Source organism: Neofelis nebulosa, chromosome 5 (genome assembly GCF_028018385.1).
Source record: "Neofelis nebulosa isolate mNeoNeb1 chromosome 5, mNeoNeb1.pri, whole genome shotgun sequence".
In the NCBI taxonomy this organism is placed as follows: Eukaryota; Metazoa; Chordata; class Mammalia; order Carnivora; family Felidae; genus Neofelis; species Neofelis nebulosa.
Genome location: NC_080786.1, coordinates 43991291 through 44008800, shown reverse-complemented (window position 1 = coordinate 44008800; position 17510 = coordinate 43991291). Strand labels below are relative to the sequence as shown.

Below are 17510 nucleotides of genomic sequence, written 5' to 3'. Positions count from 1 at the left end.
TGAATGGGATGACTTTGGCAAGTCAAACACCTCTCTGAGATATAATTTCTCCATTTGTAAACTGGGGAGAATAATGCCAACTTTGCCGCCTTATTATGGGAGTTTCAAATAATAAATGAAAGCTCCTAAGTACCTGGCAGGTGCTCATATGCAATAAACTAGCTATTGTATTTTTAAACCTTTTATAATTTGTTAAAAAGATACTATCGTAGAATAGCTAACAACTATCAGGGGTTGATGCGAGCCATCTTAAAATTGTTTCACTTCACTTGAAAAAGTGAAACCTCTACACCATGATTCTCCACTCTTTAGTTGAACGTCCTTCTGTGAAGTGCCTAGTACCATCTGCTTCTTTTTAGATATTTGATAAATAATGAATAATAATTACCTCTGAGCACTGGTCATCATTTTTCTCTTCAGTTAGTATCCTATATGAATGCCTGCTTTCTGTTTTGTTTTCAACTCCACTGTTCAACCCTTTTTCTCTTGGCAGTGCTTCAGAGGTATTTTTTGAACAAGGTCCTACAAGAATTGGAGGATCTTATAAAAAACTGGTTTATCGTGAGTACACAGATGCCTCCTTCACAAATCAAAAGAAGAGGGGCCCTGAAGAGGAACATCTTGGCATCCTGGGTGAGTCCATGCAGAGTATCGATGACTATTATACTCTTCTCCTGGGCTACCCAACCTCAGAAAGAATAGAAGCTTCAAGAACTGCAGTATGATTTCTATGTATAAACTAGAGTTGTGGAAGGTCATTCAACTATTAAATGTAGCAGCTAATTAATTTTCCAATGTAAATTACCAATAGTAAATCTTCATCATTAAAAAGTATGCTAGCTTCAAATAATGATTTTTTTTTCTTCAAGAGGTAAGGAGAATTGTGTATTTATGACTTGGTTTAAATTGACAACAAAGCTGTTAGCCTCTGTTCTTAGCTGAAGGTACACTTCCTTAGAAATAAAATCCAGGCTATTAATGAAAGAGGCTGCCTCTGTCATAGAGCCTTGTCCACAGCCCAGAGACCTGTTCTTGCTCAGGCTTTCAGGCAGAATATAATGGGTGAGCACACAAAGTCTAGATTCAGACTATCCTCACGCCTCACCTATTAACCATGTGACCTTTGAAAGTACTCAGCTTGCTCTGCCTTCTTTCTGTAAAATGGAAACAATAATAATGATAACAGTCCTTACCTCATAAAAGTGTTGTAAAGATTAAAGGAGTTAATACACATAAAAACTCAGAAAAGCACATGGGAAGCTCTCAATATCATCTTATATATTACATAAAATATGCACTATGTATCTATGTTTTTATTCTATATTTGGTAATAATATTAATTTTGGTGAAGAAAAATCCACAAAAGTGTTACTCTTCACATCCAAGACAATTTAACTTACCCTCTTAGGGTGATCAAGGTTTATAGAACACCCCTGACTCTTGGGACAAATGTCACCCATCTGGCCAACCGAAGACGAAGATGAAAAGAGTATCTACACACTGAATAGTTTCTTGTAGATGTATAAAGCCGGTGAACTGACTTGGATAAAAACAATAATAAATTTTCTTAACCTAAAGTCGAATCAAAAAGCCCTTCTCATCTCTTTTGAGCCTCGCCATGTCAAATTGACAATGGAGTTTTAAAAAACTAGGTTTTCCATTTCCCACAAATAAAATGTTGCTTCCAGTGGTTTCTGCCAGAGGATAAGCCAAAGAACAACTGTCTTATGTACTCTGTATGTTATATACCAAGGGAGGGTAATAATGTTCTCTTTGTCCCTAGGTCCTGTCATTTGGGCAGAGGTGGGAGACACCATCAGAGTCACTTTCCATAACAAAGGAACATATCCCCTCAGTATTGAGGCCATTGGGGTGAGAGTCAGTAAGGACAACGAGGGCTCCTACTATGCCTCACATCACAACCCTTCAAGTGGAAGTGAGTACAACATTCTGTAACCAAATAATATTTAATAACCCACTGTGCTGGTCACCAGGGAAAACTGTCCTGCAAAAACTGAAGGCAGGATCTTCCAAGGAAACTGCTCATATATCATTTTTAGGCATCATGGCAGGAAGCAAGTTAACCTCGTCTCCTTCCATTTCCAATTGGCGTATGGAATTTTGTTCTGTCTTAATTGGATGATTTTTAACAGTGCTGTTAGTAACTAATTAGGATTACATCAGTTATACATTTCTGGAGTACTCCTTGGGTGATTTTTAAATTTGAAAATGTTCTTGCAATTATAAGATTAGATGAATACTTGAATATTTGAAAAATATAAAAAGGTGTAGCCAACAATATTATCTATAGTTCTACAGACAACCGTATTATATTCTTGTATAGTTCCTCTACTCTTTTATCTGGGTACCTATATATTTTAAATGTGGTTGAGATCACAGTTATATAAATATACTTATCATTGTAATTTTGTACTGAACTTGTTTCTTTAGCATCATAAGCATGTTGATATCATTTTAATAACACAAACTATTCCATTTTATGCACATATTTTGGTATTTGTATATGTCAGGGCTGGCTGAAGAAGACTAGTGCCTTTGTCACCACTTGCAGTATGACTGTGGGCAAGTTATTAAGTCTTTCTGGCCTCACTTTCCCCAAGTATACAATCAGGAGATTTGAACCGGATCATCTGCAGTTTCCTTTCAGTTCTGAAATTATTTTCAGTTCAGTATCATTCAATAGAAAATGTATGGATTACCTCCTATTTTCAGGTGTTGTTCTAGCCAATAGAAATATAGAGACAATGCTTGCCTTTCAGGAAGGTTAAGTTCCTTTGGGTGCTGGGTTGGGGGCAGGGAAATACACACAATCTAACATTAAATGTGCTGGGGACATTCTCAGGGGCTCTCCTAGTCTCTTCAGGCTGCTATAACTAAATACCACAGACTGAATGGCTTATAAACAACAGAAATTTATCTTTCACATTTCGGGATGCTGAAAATCCAAGATCAGGGAGCCAGCATGGTTGGATGAAGACCCTTTTCTGGATCTCAGACTTCTCATTGTATTTTCACAAGGTGGCAGGGATCAGGGAGCTATGTGGGATCTCTATTATAAGGGCACTAATCCCATTTAGGATTACCTTGATCACCCTCCAAAGGTACCACCTTCTAACACTATCACATGGGTGTTAGGGTTGCAATATGTGAATTCTGGGAGGACACAAACATTCAGACCATAGAGGCACCAATCGCAGACTGGTTAAGAGGAGGCTTCCTGAAGGAAATCACACCCATCCGTGACCTGGCACAGGAGCACAAGTGGGACTCCATTCAAGGAGGATTTCATTCTAATTCATAATAAGGAACTGAGAAGTGGGTTGTCTTAGTCTAAACCCAGTCTACTTTGTGGCTCAAATGGCCACATTAGAAAGCATATTTAACCTCTCCATTTTGACACTTCTCACAGGTGTGCCTCCTTCAGCCTCCCATGTGGCACCTCAACAAACATTTACCTATGAATGGACTGTGCCCAAAGAAGTGGGACCCACTTACAAAGACCCTGTCTGTCTATCTAAGATGTATTACTCTGCTGTGGATCCCACTAAAGATATATTCACTGGGCTTATTGGGCCAATGAAAATATGCAGGAAAGGAAGTTTACATGAAAATGGGAGACAGGTAAGTCCAATCAGGGAAAATAAAAATGATTTCCCAATCCCTTTGAACTATCATTATTAAAGGGAAAATTCTGAGTTTTGAGGCAGTAAGGATTTTACATATGATGTTCAGTTTAAATTTTTCTCAGGCTCATGAGAGCTGTACTATGCGCAGTTTCTCTGGCTAACGTGATTATTTCAAGAAGAGCTGGAAACAAACTTTCTTTGGAATCCAAGGTCTTTTATGATATATTTAGACTTCAACACACAAATTTAAAAAATGGTAACAGGTCACTCAACATTCACTGAAGAAAATATTGCTTAAAACATTTTTTAGAAAGAAGGAAATGGCCATTTGACCAGGAAATAAAAATATGATGGAGGTATATTTCTATCTCTCAACTATTTTACTATGAACCTTTAAAAGATAAGTACCCTCTTAAAAATGCCTTCAATATAATTGTCATACCTTAAAAACATCATCGTAATAATCTCTTAGTATTATCAATTTTTTATCAAATTTTATCAAATTTCCAATCAATGTATTCATATTTCCCCAGGTGCCTCTTAATTATTTCAATTTTGTTGTCTGAATCAGTACCCAAATAATTACGCACATTGCAATCAGTTGTTATGTTTCTCAAGATTATTTCCTTGCATTTTTTCTGTTGCAAGGGTATTTATCTTATGGCAGTTTCTCATGCCTAGATTTTACTGATTGCATTCCTGTAGCATGTTTGTTTCTCTTTCTCTCAATTTCCTATAAATCAGTGGCTAGGTCAACAGGCTTGATCAGATTCAGGTTAGATTTTTTTTTTCAATACAACTTCAAGTGTGGTACTGTGTACTTCCATCAGGGGGTATATAATATATAATTGTCTCTCAGTTGGGAATATTGTCAGCCACTGACAACCATTTCCTAGATTCATAAGCCAACAGGGGTTGCGCAATAGTAAAATTCTATTTTACTATTCTATGGTGGGTGCCACCCACCCATCATTCTTCTTTATTTATTAGCCGGTATACCTCCATAAGTGGGAACTTCCCTTAATGGATTGTTTGGTTAGCCTGAGGTTCATATCATATAAGCAAGGAATGACCAATGTTTGATTCTTTCCCTTTATTTACAAGTTTTCAAAGTAATAGTTCTCCACTAGCATACTTCAAAGAGTCTTCATAATTCCTTTTCTTTTTTTTTTTTTAAAAATGTTTTTGATGCTTATTTATTTGAGAGAGAGAGAGAGAGAGAGAGAGAGAGTGAGCGAGCATGAGCAGGGGAGGGGCACAGAGAGAGGTAGACACAGAATCTGAAGCAGGCTCCAGGCCTGAGTGGTCAGCATAGAGCCTGATGCAGGGCTAGAACTCATGAACCACGACATCATGACCTGAGCTGAAGTCAGACACTTAAACGACTGAGCCACCCCAGGTGCCCCTCTTTTCTTTTTGAGTACTATTGTGAACTCACATATTTAAGTATATTTGGTGTGTTTGAATTCATTGCCATTATCCCTACTGATGCCCAAAGTATCCTATTTTTTGCCCCTGAGGGGATTTGTTCAGGTTGACTCCTTGATTTTTACATGAACTTCATAGTCTTTGCAGCTTCCTTGATTTCTAGCATAAAAGGCTATTTAAGGTTCATATTGCACATTTTCTGAGCCAGACCTGTGATCAGCCATTTCTCCCAAAAAGCCCTAAGTTCTTTGGGTAAGAAATTATTTTTTGAACCATAATCTGAACACTTATGGGTGCTAATTTCCATTGGCCTAATCATTGTTTCTAAAGGCCTTTTCAATGGGCAGAACTGGGGGGAAAGTTTAAGATAAAATTCATCATGAGTTTATACTAATACTTTTTATTCAAATTCAGGTCTAAAGATTCTTTTTGTGTGTGTTTTTTTTTTTTCACTTAACCTTATTAATCTTACATGTGTATCTCCCTTTAGCTGCACCGAAAAATCTTAGTTCTCAATGATACCAAGATAAATATTCACTCAATTCTTCGCACAATATACCTACCACAGCCTCAGAATCACAGTTACAATACCAGAACCAACAATATAATTACTGAAAACAATTTAAGATTTATATGCTGCCCTTTTTTGTCCTTCGAATAGATCCCACTGGAAATGTTCAGTCAAATGACAGAGTTAAAGTTGCTTGAAATAGTTCTTCTCTGCATAGTTTTGCCACCCACCAGATAAACAGGTTTATTTAATTTATTTTACTTCTATTTCTTTTAGGAATTGTCTTTTAGGAATAATAATCACAGTATTATTTTATAATTATGTAACATATTCACCTGGTTCCAACATCAGATCTACAAAAAGATGCATATTCAACAAAGTCTAGCCTATCCTTTCTCCCCTCTCATCTATTCCCTTTCCTCTTATTTTTTAGCTTTATGGTTTTAGCTTTATGGTTTTTACCTTATGGTTAATAAACCATAATGGAAACCATTTGTTTTCCATTATTCTTTTGTCAGCTTGATCTTTTAGAACATTTTTTTCTTTTTTTAAAATTTATTTATTGTGTAATTTACATCCAAGTTAGTTAGCATATAGTGCAACAATGATTTCAGGACTAGATTCCTTAATTTCCCTTACCCATTTAGCCTATCCCACCTTCCACAACCCTTCCAGTAATGCTCTGTTCTCTGTATTTAAGAGTCTTTTATGTTTTGTCCCCCTCCATGTTTTTATATTATTTTTGCTTGCCTTCCCTTGTGTTCATCTGTTCTGTGTCTTAAAGTCCTCATATGAGTGAAGTCATATGATATTTGTTTTTCTCTGACTAATTTTGCTTAGCATAATACCCTCTAGTTCTATCCACATAGTTGCAAATGGCAAGATTTCATTCTTTTTCATTGCCGAGTAATACTCCACTGTATCTATCTATCTATCTATCTATACACACACATATATATACATATACATACATATACATTGATGGACATTTGGGTTCTTTCCATACTTTAGCTATTGTTGATAGTGCTGCCATAAACATTGGGGTGCATGTGCCCTTTCAAAACAGCATACCTGTATCCCTTAGTTAAATACCTAGTAGTGCAATTGCTGGGTCGTAGGGTAGTTCTAGTTTTAATTTTTTGAGGAACATCCATACTGTTTTCCAGAGTGGCTGCCCCAGTTTTCATTCCCACCAGCAGGGCAAAAGAGATCCTCTTTCTCTGCATCCTCACCAACATCTGTTGTTGCCTGAGCTGTTAATGTTAGCCGTTCTGACATTAGGTGTGAGGTGATAGTGTGGTTTTGATTTGTATTTCCCTGATGAAGAGTGATGTTGAACATTTTTTCATGGGTCTGGTAGCCATCTGGATATCTTCTTGGGAGAAGTGTCTATTCATATCTTTTGCCCATTTCTTCACTGGATTATTTGTTTTTGGGTGTTGAGTTTGAGAAGTTCTTTACAGATTTTAGATACTAACCTGTTTTCTGATATGTCATTTGCACATATCTTCTCCCATTCCGTCGGTTGCCTTTTAGTTTTGCTGATTGTTTCCTTTGCTGTGCAGAAACTTTTTATTTTGATGAGGTCCCAGTAGTTCATTTTGCTTTTGTTTCCCTTGCCTCTGGAGACATGCTGAGTAAGAAGTGGCTGCAGCTAAGATCAGAGAGGTGTTTGCTTGCTTTCTCTTTGAGGATTTTGATGGCTTCCTGTCTTACCTTTAGGTCTTTCATCTATTTTGAGTTTATTTTTGTGTCTGGTGTAAGAAAGTGGTCCAGGTTTATTTTTCTGCATGTCGTTGTCCAGTTTTCCCAACACCATTTGCTAAAGAGACTGTCTTTATTCCATTAGATATTCTTTCCTGCTTTGTCAAAGATTAGTTAGCCATATGTTTGTGGATCCTTTTCTGGGTTCTCTATGCTGTTCCATTGATCTGAGTGTCTGTTTTTGTGACATGTAGTTCTCCTTTTTAGTGGGGTCTTTGTCTGGTTTTGCAATCAAGGTAATGCTGGCTTCATAGAAAGACTTTGGAAGTTTTCCTTCCATTTCTGTTTTTTGGAACAGCTTCAAAAGAATAGGTGTTAAGTCTTCTTTAAATGCTTGCTGGAGGGGCGCCTGGGTGGCTCGGTCGGTTAAGCGTCCGACTTCGGCTCAGGTCATGATCTCGCGGTCTGTGAGTTCTAGCCCCGCGTCGGGCTCTGTGCTGACCGCTCAGAGCCTGGAGCCTGTTTCAGATTCTGTGTCTCCCTCTCTCTCTGCTCCTCCCCTGCTCATGCTCTGTCTCTCTCTGTCTCAAAAATAAATAAATGTTAAAAAAAATTTTTTTTAAATAAATAAATAAAAAAATAAATGCTTGCTGGAATTCCCCTGGAAAGCCATCTGGCCCTGGACTCTTGTTTTTTGTGAGATTTTTGATTACTAATTAAATTTCTTTCCTGGTTATGGGTTTGTTCAAATTTTCTATTTTTTCCTGTTTCAGTTTTGGAAGTTTATATGTTTCTAGGAATTTGTTCATTTATTCCAGATTGCCCATTTTATTGGCATATAATTGCTCATAATATTCTGTTATTATTGTATGTATTTCTACAGTGTTGGTTGTGATCTCTCCTCTCTCATTCTTGATTTTATTTATTTGGGTCCTTTCCTTTTTCTTTTTGATCAAACTGGGTAGGAGTTTGTCAATTTTGTTAATTCTTTCAAATAACCAGCTCCTGATTTCATTGATCTGTTCTGTATTTTTGGTTTCAATGGCATTGATTTCGGCTCTAATCTTTATTATTTCTTGCCTTCTTCTTGTTTAGGGCTTTATTTTCTGTTCTTTTTCCAGCTCTTTAAGGTGTAAGGTTAGGTTGTATATCTGAGACCTTTCTTCCTTCTTTAGGAAGCCCTGGGTTGCTAAATACTTCCCTCTTATGACCGCCTTTGCTGCACCTCAGAGGTTTGGGCTGTGGTGTTATCATTTTCATTGGCTTCCATGTACTTTTTAGTTCCTCATTAACTTCTTGGTTAGCCCATTCATTTTTTAGTAGGATGTTCCTTAGTCTCCAACTATTTGTTACCTTTCCAAATTTTTTCTTGTGGTTGATTTCGAGTTTCATAGCATTGTGGTCTGAAAATATGCACAGTATGATCTTGATCTTTTTGTACCTGTTGAAGGCTGATTTGTGTCCCAGTATGTGATCTATTCTGGAGAATGTTCCATGTGCACTGGAGAAGAATGTGTATTCTGCTGCTTTAGGATGAAATGTTCCGAATATATCTGTTCAGTCCATCTGGTCCAGTGTGTCATTCAAAGCCATTGTTTCCTTGTTGATTTTCTGTTTAGATGGTCTGTTCAGTGTTGTACATGGGATGTTGAAGTCTTCTACTATTATGGTATTATTATCAGTGAGTTTCTTCATGTTTGTGATTAATTGATGTATGTATTTGGGTGTGCCACATTTGGAGCATAAATGTTTACAATTGTTAGGTCTTCTTGGTGGATAGACCCCTTAACTATGATATAATGCCCTTCTTCATCTCTTGTTACAGTCTTTATTTTAAAGTCTAGATTGTCTGATAAAATATGGCTACTCCAGCTTTCTTTTGTCGACCATTAGCATGATAGATGGTTTTCCATCCCCTTATTTTCAATATGAAGGTGACTTTAGGTCTAAAATGGGTCTCTTGTAAACAGCATATAGATGGATCTTGTTTTCTTGTCCATTCTGTTACCCTATGTCTTTTGACTGGAGCATTTAGATCATTGACATTTAGAGTGAGTACTGAAGATATGAATTTATTGCCATTATGTTTCTTGTAGAGTTGGAGTTTCTGGTGGTGTTCTCTGGTCCTTTGTAGTCTTTGTTGCTTTTGGTCTCTTCAGGCTTTTTTGGGGTTTTTTTGGGGGGGGTTGTTTTGTTTTGTTTTTGTTTTGTTTTGTCTTTTGTCCCCTCAGAGAGTCCCCCTTATAATTTCTTGCAGGGCTAGTTTAGTGGTCATGAACTCCTTTAAGTTTTATTTGTCTGGGAAACTTTTAATCTCTCCTCCTATTTGGAATGACAGCCTTTCTGGAGAAAGAATTCTTGGCTGCATATTTTTCTGGTTCAGTACATTGAATATATTCTACCGTTCCTTTCTGCCCTGCCAAGTTTCTGTGGATAGTCCTGCTGCAAACCTGATCTGCCTTCCCTTGTAGGTTAAGGACTTTTTTTCCCTTGCTACTTTCATCATTCTTTCCATGCCTGAGTCTTTTGTGAATGTGACTATGATATGCCTGCTGATGGTCGTTTTTGTTGTATCTTAGGGAAGTCCTCTGTGCTTCCTGGATTTTGATGTCTTTGTCTTTCCCCAGGTTAGGAAAGTTTTCTGCTATGATTTGCTCACATGAAATTTCTACCCCTTTTTGTCTCTCTTCATCTTCTGGTACCCCTCTGATTCTGATGTTATTTCTTTTTAATGAGTCACTGAGTTCTCTAATTATTATTTTGTGCTCTTTTGCCTTAGTCTCCATCTTTTTTTCTGCCTCATTATTCTCCATAAGTTTGTCCCCTGTATCACTGATTCCCTGCCCTGCTTCATCAATTCTTGCCACTGTAGCATCCATTTGAGATTGCAGGTCAGTTATAGCATTTTTTATTTCATCCTGACTAGCTTTTACTTCTTTTATCTCTGCAGAAAGGGACTCTAATCTATTTTCAACCCCAGCTAGTATTCTTATTATCATGATTCTAAATTCTGGTTCAGACATCTTTCTTGTATCTGTGTTGGTTAAGTCCCTGGCTGTCATTTCTTCCTGTTGTTTATTTTGGGGTGAATTCCTTCATTTCCTCTTTTTGAAGGAAGAAAATAAATTAATAAAGTTAAACATACTAAAATTAAAAATTAAAAACAACACAAATCAAATAAATTATGCTACATCCTATGTGTGTTTTGATCTGGTTGTTGAAAGAAGCTTGATAGATTAGAGGGAAAAAAGGAAAGAAGAAAAAAAGGAAAACATTTGAAAATTTGAAAAATGAATACAACAAAATAGAATAAAATGAAATGTTGAAAGTAAATTGAATTTTAAAAATTTACAAAAAGTAAAAAATATAGTAGAAAAAAATTGAAACAAATTTTAATAACAATGGAAAATAAAAAAATTTTTCCTTCTGTATTCAAGAATAAGAAAAGAAAAGAAAAGAAAAAGAAAAAAATTATTGAATAAAAGGACCAGTGAGCAGAATGAAATACAATTGAAATTACATCTGGGGGATGTAAATTACATTCTATGGGAACATAGAAGTCAAGCCAGGAAACACTTTATACTCTAAGCAGGTGGAGAGACTTGTGTTTGTCAAAAGAGCTGTTGGCCCAGTTGGGCGGGGTTTAGTGTAATGGCTCCATTTTCCACTAGATGGCGCTGCTTAGCCTACTGGGGTGGATTGTTGTGGTTAGTGTAGGCGTGTATACACATGCGCAGGAGCAGTGAAAATGGTGTCACCCATGTACCCAGTCTCTAGTATCAGAACTCTGTGCTCTCACTGACTTGCAGTCAAGCACCCCTCCTTTGTCTTCTGCTTCTTCCATCTACTCCCTGCTTCTACACTTATTTGTGACCAAGTCGTTATGCTGCCAGGCAGCAACTCCCTCCTAAGTTTTATATCATTTGGGGCTGTCTTTTCCAACCCCTCACTTCTGAGGGACTGTGGCTTTGACCCACTCAGACCCTCTGGGGGAGGGTCTCACTGAGCAGTGGCTGGATGCCTGCCCACACCCAGGAATGTTCCCAAGACCTTGCTGCTGCTGCTGCTGCTGCTGCTGCTGATGCCTAGACTGCATGTGGCTAGGTACCAGCCCACCCCAGAAAACGTTTCTGCGATCTTGTAGCAGCAGTATTTCAGATATTATGGAAAATCATAACACATATCTGGTGCCATGCTTCCCCCTTAACATCCTTGTTCCAACACCAGTGAATGTGGTTGTTCTCAGGGGTCCTCTGAGCCCTTTGCCTGTGAGGAGGTCACACAGTCTCTACCAAATGTCCTCCCAGCAACGGAACCACCCTCTCCCCCCACCCCCCCATGTGGCCTGAGGACCCCAAAGACCTCACTCTCTGCTTCTGGAGATTTGCCCTTCCCACCAGAGATCCACCAGGTATCAAGCTTCAGAGGTTCAGACTCTGTGCTCCCCTTGTGTATAGTCTTAATGGAATTTAAACCCTCTGCTATCTCCTTTCTCCCTTTTTAGTTCAGTCCCTGAAGATGTTTTCACATTTCCACTTTCTCTCAAGCTGCTTTTGGAGGGGGGGTGCTTTTCTTGTATTCTCCCCCCATCTGTCCTTTCTCTGCAAGCAAAAACAGCTCCCTGCCCTCTGCAGCTTCTTTCTCCCCCAGTTCACCTCTCTGCACTGCATACCTGCTGAGTTCTGTGGTTCTGGTTGTGCAGATTGTTGTGTTAATCCTCAAATCAGTTTTCTAGGTGTGCAGGATGGTTTAGTATTGATCTGGCTACATTTCAGGGGTGAGAGACGCAAAAAGAACATTCATGCTATTCTGCCATCTTGCTTTTAAAATCAATTTTTAGAACACTTTAAGGTTAATAGCAAAATTAAAAATAAAGTACAGAAGGGCATCTTGTTGGCTCAGTCAGTTGAGGGTCTTACTCTTGATTTTGGCACAGGTCGTGATCCCAGCCTACTTAAGATTTTCTCTCTCTCTCCCTCTGCCTCTCTTCCCTGCTCACACACACACACACACACACACACACTCTCTCTCTCTCTCTCTCAAATAAAATAAAATAAAATAAAATAAAATAAAATAAAATAAAAAGTAATAATAGTGCAGAGATTTCCCACATATTCCCTACCCATCCCCCACACCCTCCTCCAATACCAACATTTCCAACAGAGCGGTGCATGTGTTACAATTGATGAACCTACACTGACACATTGTTATCATCCAAAGTCCATAGTTTACTTTAGGGTTCACTCTTGGTGTTTACATTCCATGAGTGTAGACAAATGGATAATGACAAGTATCCACCATTATGATATCATGTAGACTATTTTCACTGCCCTAAAAACCATGTGTTCTACCTATTTATCCCTTAATGCCAATCCCAACCCCTGGTAACCACTGTTCTTTTTAATGTCTTTATAGTTTTACCTTTTTCCAGAATGTTATTTAGTTGGAATCATACAGTATATGGTTTTTCAGATTGACCTCTTTCACTTGGTAAAAGACATTTTAGTTTCTTCCAAGTCTTTTCATGGCTTAATAGCTCATTTCTTTTTAGTGCTAAATAATATTCCACTGTGTGGATGTACCACAGATTATTTATCCACTCACCTACTGAAGAACATCTTGGTTACTTCCAAGTTTTGGCAATTTTGCACAAAGATGCCATAAACACTCACTTGCAGGTTTTTGTGTAGACATAAGTTTTCAGCCCCTTTGGGTAAATATCAAAGAGCCTAGTTGCTGGATCATATGGTAAAAGTGTATTTAGTTTTATAAGAGATCACAAAATGTCTTCCAAAATGGCTATCCCATTTTGTATTCCTGGTGGAAATGAATGGAAGTTCCTGTTGTTTCACATATTTGCCAGTATTTGGTGTTGCCAATGTTCCAGATTTTGGTCATTCTGATAGGTGTGTGGTGATACCCCATTGTTGTTTTAATTTGCATTTCCTTAATGATATGTGAAGTAGAGCATCTTTTCATATGCTTATTTTCCATCTGTGTATCTTCTTTGGTGAGGTGTCTGTTAAGGTGTTTTGCCTATTGGTTAATTGGGTTGTTTGTTTTCTTAATGTTGAAGTTTTAAAAGTTCCTTGATATTTTTCATAACAGTTCTTTATCAGATGTGTCTTTTGCAAATATTATCTCCCAGTCTGTGGCTTGTTTTCTTGATTTTATTGAAATTATCTTCTATAGAGCATAAATTATAATTTTAATGAAGTCCAGTTTATCAATTATTTCTTTTATAGATTGTGCCTTTGGTGTTGTATCTAAAAAGTTACAACCAAGGTCATCTAGATTTTCTCTCATGCTATTGTCTAGGAGCTTTATGATTTTGCCTTTTATATTTAGGTCTGTGATCCATTTTGAGTTCATTTTTGTGAAGAGCATAAGATCTGTGTCTCAGTTTATTTTGTAGCATGTAGATGTCCAGTTGTTATATCACCATTTGTTCCAAAGACTATCTTTGTTTGTATTGCCTTTGCTCTTTTGTCAAAGATCAGTTGACTGTGAGTTTACTTCTAGTCTGATTTATTGTTCTATTCTTTTGCCAATTGCCACACTGTCTTTTTTTTAAATGTTTATTTATTTGTTTTGGGAGAGAGAGAGAGAGAGAGAGCGCATATGCAAGCCAGGGAGGGGAAGAGAGAGAAGGAGAGAGAAATCCCAAGCAAGATCTACACTGTCAGTGCATAGCATAAAGTGAGGCTCAACATGGGGCTTGATTTGAGGCTTGATCTCATGAACCATGAGATCATGACCTGAGCCAAAATCAAGAGTTAGACACTTAACCAACTGAACCACCCAGGTGCCCCAGTGCCACACTGTCTTGATTGCTATAGTATTGTAGACATTTTTGAAGTTGGACAATGTCAGTCTTTCAGTCTTATTCTTCAATATTGTGTTGGCTATTTTGGGTCTTTTGCCTCTCCATATAAACTTTAGAATCACTTTGTTGATACCTACAAATAATTTTTTGGTATTTTTATTGGAATTGCATTGACTCTATAGATCAAATTGGGAAGAACTGGCAACTTGGCAGTGTTGAGTCTTCCTATCCATGAACATGGAATTTCTATTTAGGGTAATGTGATAGTGAACAGGAATCTGAGTTTAGATAAGGTGGATGTAATATTTGAGGTAGGAGATCTAAATTTCAAGGAGATAGACTTGCAAGGATCTGAGGGAAAGCAGAGGGAATAGCTAGGGTCAAAATATCAAATTTTATTAAAATTTTTTTTAGATTTCTTTGAAATTATTATGTATCTTTTCTCCTTTGACCTATAAGCCTGACCAACTACATTAAAGATTTCCTAATATTGAACCAGTCTTGCATTTCTTGGGAGAAACATTATTGAGCACTGTGGTTTTTAAATTTTTTTTCAGTATATTTCTGTAGTAAATTGGTAGTAATTTATTTTCAATTTCTCTCCTAAATGATAAGTGACAATATTTTGCATTTTGTTTGCTTTTTTAGTTATTATATCATGTTTATACTATCTTAATTAAATAAATTGGGAATATTTCCATGTTTTTAGTATTTTGCAACTGTTTAAATAAATAGGAATTACCTGATCCTTAGATTTGAAAGAAATTTCCTGTAAAATTTTTTCGAGTATGTGGCTTTTAAAAAGAAGTAGTTAGGATTTTCTTTTTTGTTTTTTTGTTTGTTTATGTTTTAATCACATTTTTATTTGACCCACGGATATTGGTCCATTCAGTTACCTTGTTCTAAATCAACTTATCACATTTATTGTACGTAATGATCTTTTTTCCTTCCCCCATATATATGGTTATAGTCCTTTCTCATTACTAATGTGGTATATTTGGGTTGTCTCCCAATTTTTTTATTAGACTTGCCAGAGGTTTGTGTGTTTTATTAGTCTTTTCAAAGAATACATTTTTAGGTTTAACCATTTTAATTTGTGCTCTAATTTATTAAACAGTTCTGCGTTTGCCTTTATTAATTCCTATTTTCTTTCCCCATTTTATTTCTCTAAAATTTTCAGATATTCATAAACATTTATTTTTATTTGGTTTTACTTAAAAAGCATTTCAGACTTTCAGTTTGCGTATTTATTTATATTCCATACATTATGCCTTGTTCTCATGGACATTGCTTACTAAATATTTAGTAATTCATTTTTTCTTCCTCTTTTATCTAAGAGTAATTTGGATCAAATATCATCTTTTTAATTTTGTTAACTTTTTGTCCTTTTATTAGTATTTTTTAGTTTTGTTTCATCATGACCAGAAAACATGACCTGTAAACTTCTCACTGAAGTTTTTTCTTTTTCTTTTTCTTTTTTTAATGTTTATTTATTTTTGAGAGACAGAGAGAGAGAAAGCACAAGCAGGAAAGGGGCAGAGACAGAGGGAGACACAGAATCTGAAGCAGGCTCCAGGCTCTTAGCTGTCAGCACATGAACCATGAGATCATGACCTGAGCTGAAGTCAGACACCTAACCAACTAAGCCCCTCAGGTGCCCCTGAAGTTTTTTCTGTAGATCAGAATTCAAGTGATCATAGAAGTCCTCATCTGGAATCCCTACATATCTGAGAATGTGTTTTTAATATTTTTTTAAATTTTGTTTTAGTAAGAAAGAGCAGGGGAGACACAGAGAGAGAGAGAGAGAGAGAGAGAGAGAAATCTCAAGCAGACTCCATGCTCAGCATGGAGCCCAAAGCAGAGCTAGATCCCAGGACCCTGGGATCATAATCCTATGCAAAATCAAGGATTGGTTGCTCAACCAAGACTCAAGAATGTATTTTTGTTGTTCTTTGCCAAATATAGAACTTTCATATCATAATCTTTTTCCCTCAAAAATATAAATGCTACTCCATCTTCTTCTGACATTTATTGTACTAGAGACGTCCAGTGTTTGTGATAACACTTTTAAAATGAATTACTGTAGAAATTGTCTATGCCTGAAATTCAAAAATTTTGCCAGAATATTTTAAAGCATAGATCTCTATAACTGCTTTTGCCTTGTTTTCAGTGAAGATTTTGAATCTGAATATTCTAGTCTTTTCTTTTTATGGTGGTAAACATTTCTACTATTGTTTATTATCATTATGTTTTTCCCCTTTATAATGTCTCTCTTTCTGAAATCATTACTGTGTATACCTTTGAATCTTTTTGTTCTGATTCATGGGAGCTTTCTTAACATTATCTCCATCATTGATTCAGTTTTCTGTAGGATCTAACCTTCAGGTCTCTGCTTTAGTTGGATTTTAAAATTTTTATAATCATGTTTTTTATCTGGAAAAAAAAAACTATCTCAGAAAAGAGACATGTAATAATCTCTAAAGTTTCTCTTCTTTGAGGGAGTATCCTGTTTTCAGGGGCTTGTATGCTTTGATTTCTTAGACTAATTACCTTCTTCTTAACTATTGGAACATTTCATAGACCAGATAGCATTTCTGCTTGCTTATTTTTCACCAGGGACAAGGTGAAAGGAAGTGAGAATGTTTGTCCAGATGACTGAGATTGAATTCCTGTTCCAGCTCATTTGGCACTCTGTTTCTTCACTTCAGACGGTTCCTCCCTCTACCTGCTTCCCCTGCTCTGCCTTACAGAAATTCTTCAAGTTCTCATGTATGCGGATGGCACTTCCCTAATTTCTGGCACAGGCTCATATTCCCCCTATTTTAATAATTGTTTTTGGTGTGTTTACCTGGTATGGGCAGGAAGAGTCAGAACTCTTATGCGCCGAGAGAGGCTTAGATCATGTTGAACCAAAAATCTGCATAGATGCTGATGAAAATTCTGGTGGTCAGCTGGAGTCTTTCATGAGCCCCATCTACAAAGAAGAATGGGAACTTCTTATCCTTCCTTGGGTGAATTTGTGTAGAAATAGTATTGTGTACATGCAAGTCTCTCTGCTTCGCTTATCCTATTTTCACTTCCTTGTTCTTGTTTCAATTTACAGAAAGGTGTAGACAAGGAGTTCTATTTATTTCCCACAGTGTTTGATGAGAATGAAAGTTTACTCCTAGATGATAATATTAGAATGTTTACAACTTCACCTCACCTGGTAGATAAGGAAGATGAAGACTTTCAGGAATCTAATAAGATGCACTGTAAGTATACATCATCCATCAATATTAAGTTATTTCAGTACTGCCCATGTAGTGCTTTTAATTAAACCAAAATGCTAATAGCTTTGCCCATTGGTTAATTTTAAATAAATGATTATATACAACTCTGAGGGTAATATTGA

General features: G+C 36.7%; 1 protein-coding gene across 5 annotated transcripts in view; it reads left to right on the top strand.

The window, feature by feature from the left end:
• The window catches only part of CP (ceruloplasmin), a 72241-nt gene that overhangs the window by 23551 nt on the left and 31180 nt on the right, over positions 1–17510 (top strand). For all 5 annotated transcript variants that reach the window (XM_058730163.1, XM_058730165.1, XM_058730162.1 and 2 more), the window contains exons 7-10: positions 494–633; positions 1784–1936; positions 3431–3642; positions 17220–17370. In XM_058730163.1, coding sequence (XP_058586146.1) covers positions 494–633; positions 1784–1936; positions 3431–3642; positions 17220–17370 — 656 coding nt within the window. The remainder of the gene's footprint in view (positions 1–493; positions 634–1783; positions 1937–3430; positions 3643–17219; positions 17371–17510) is intronic.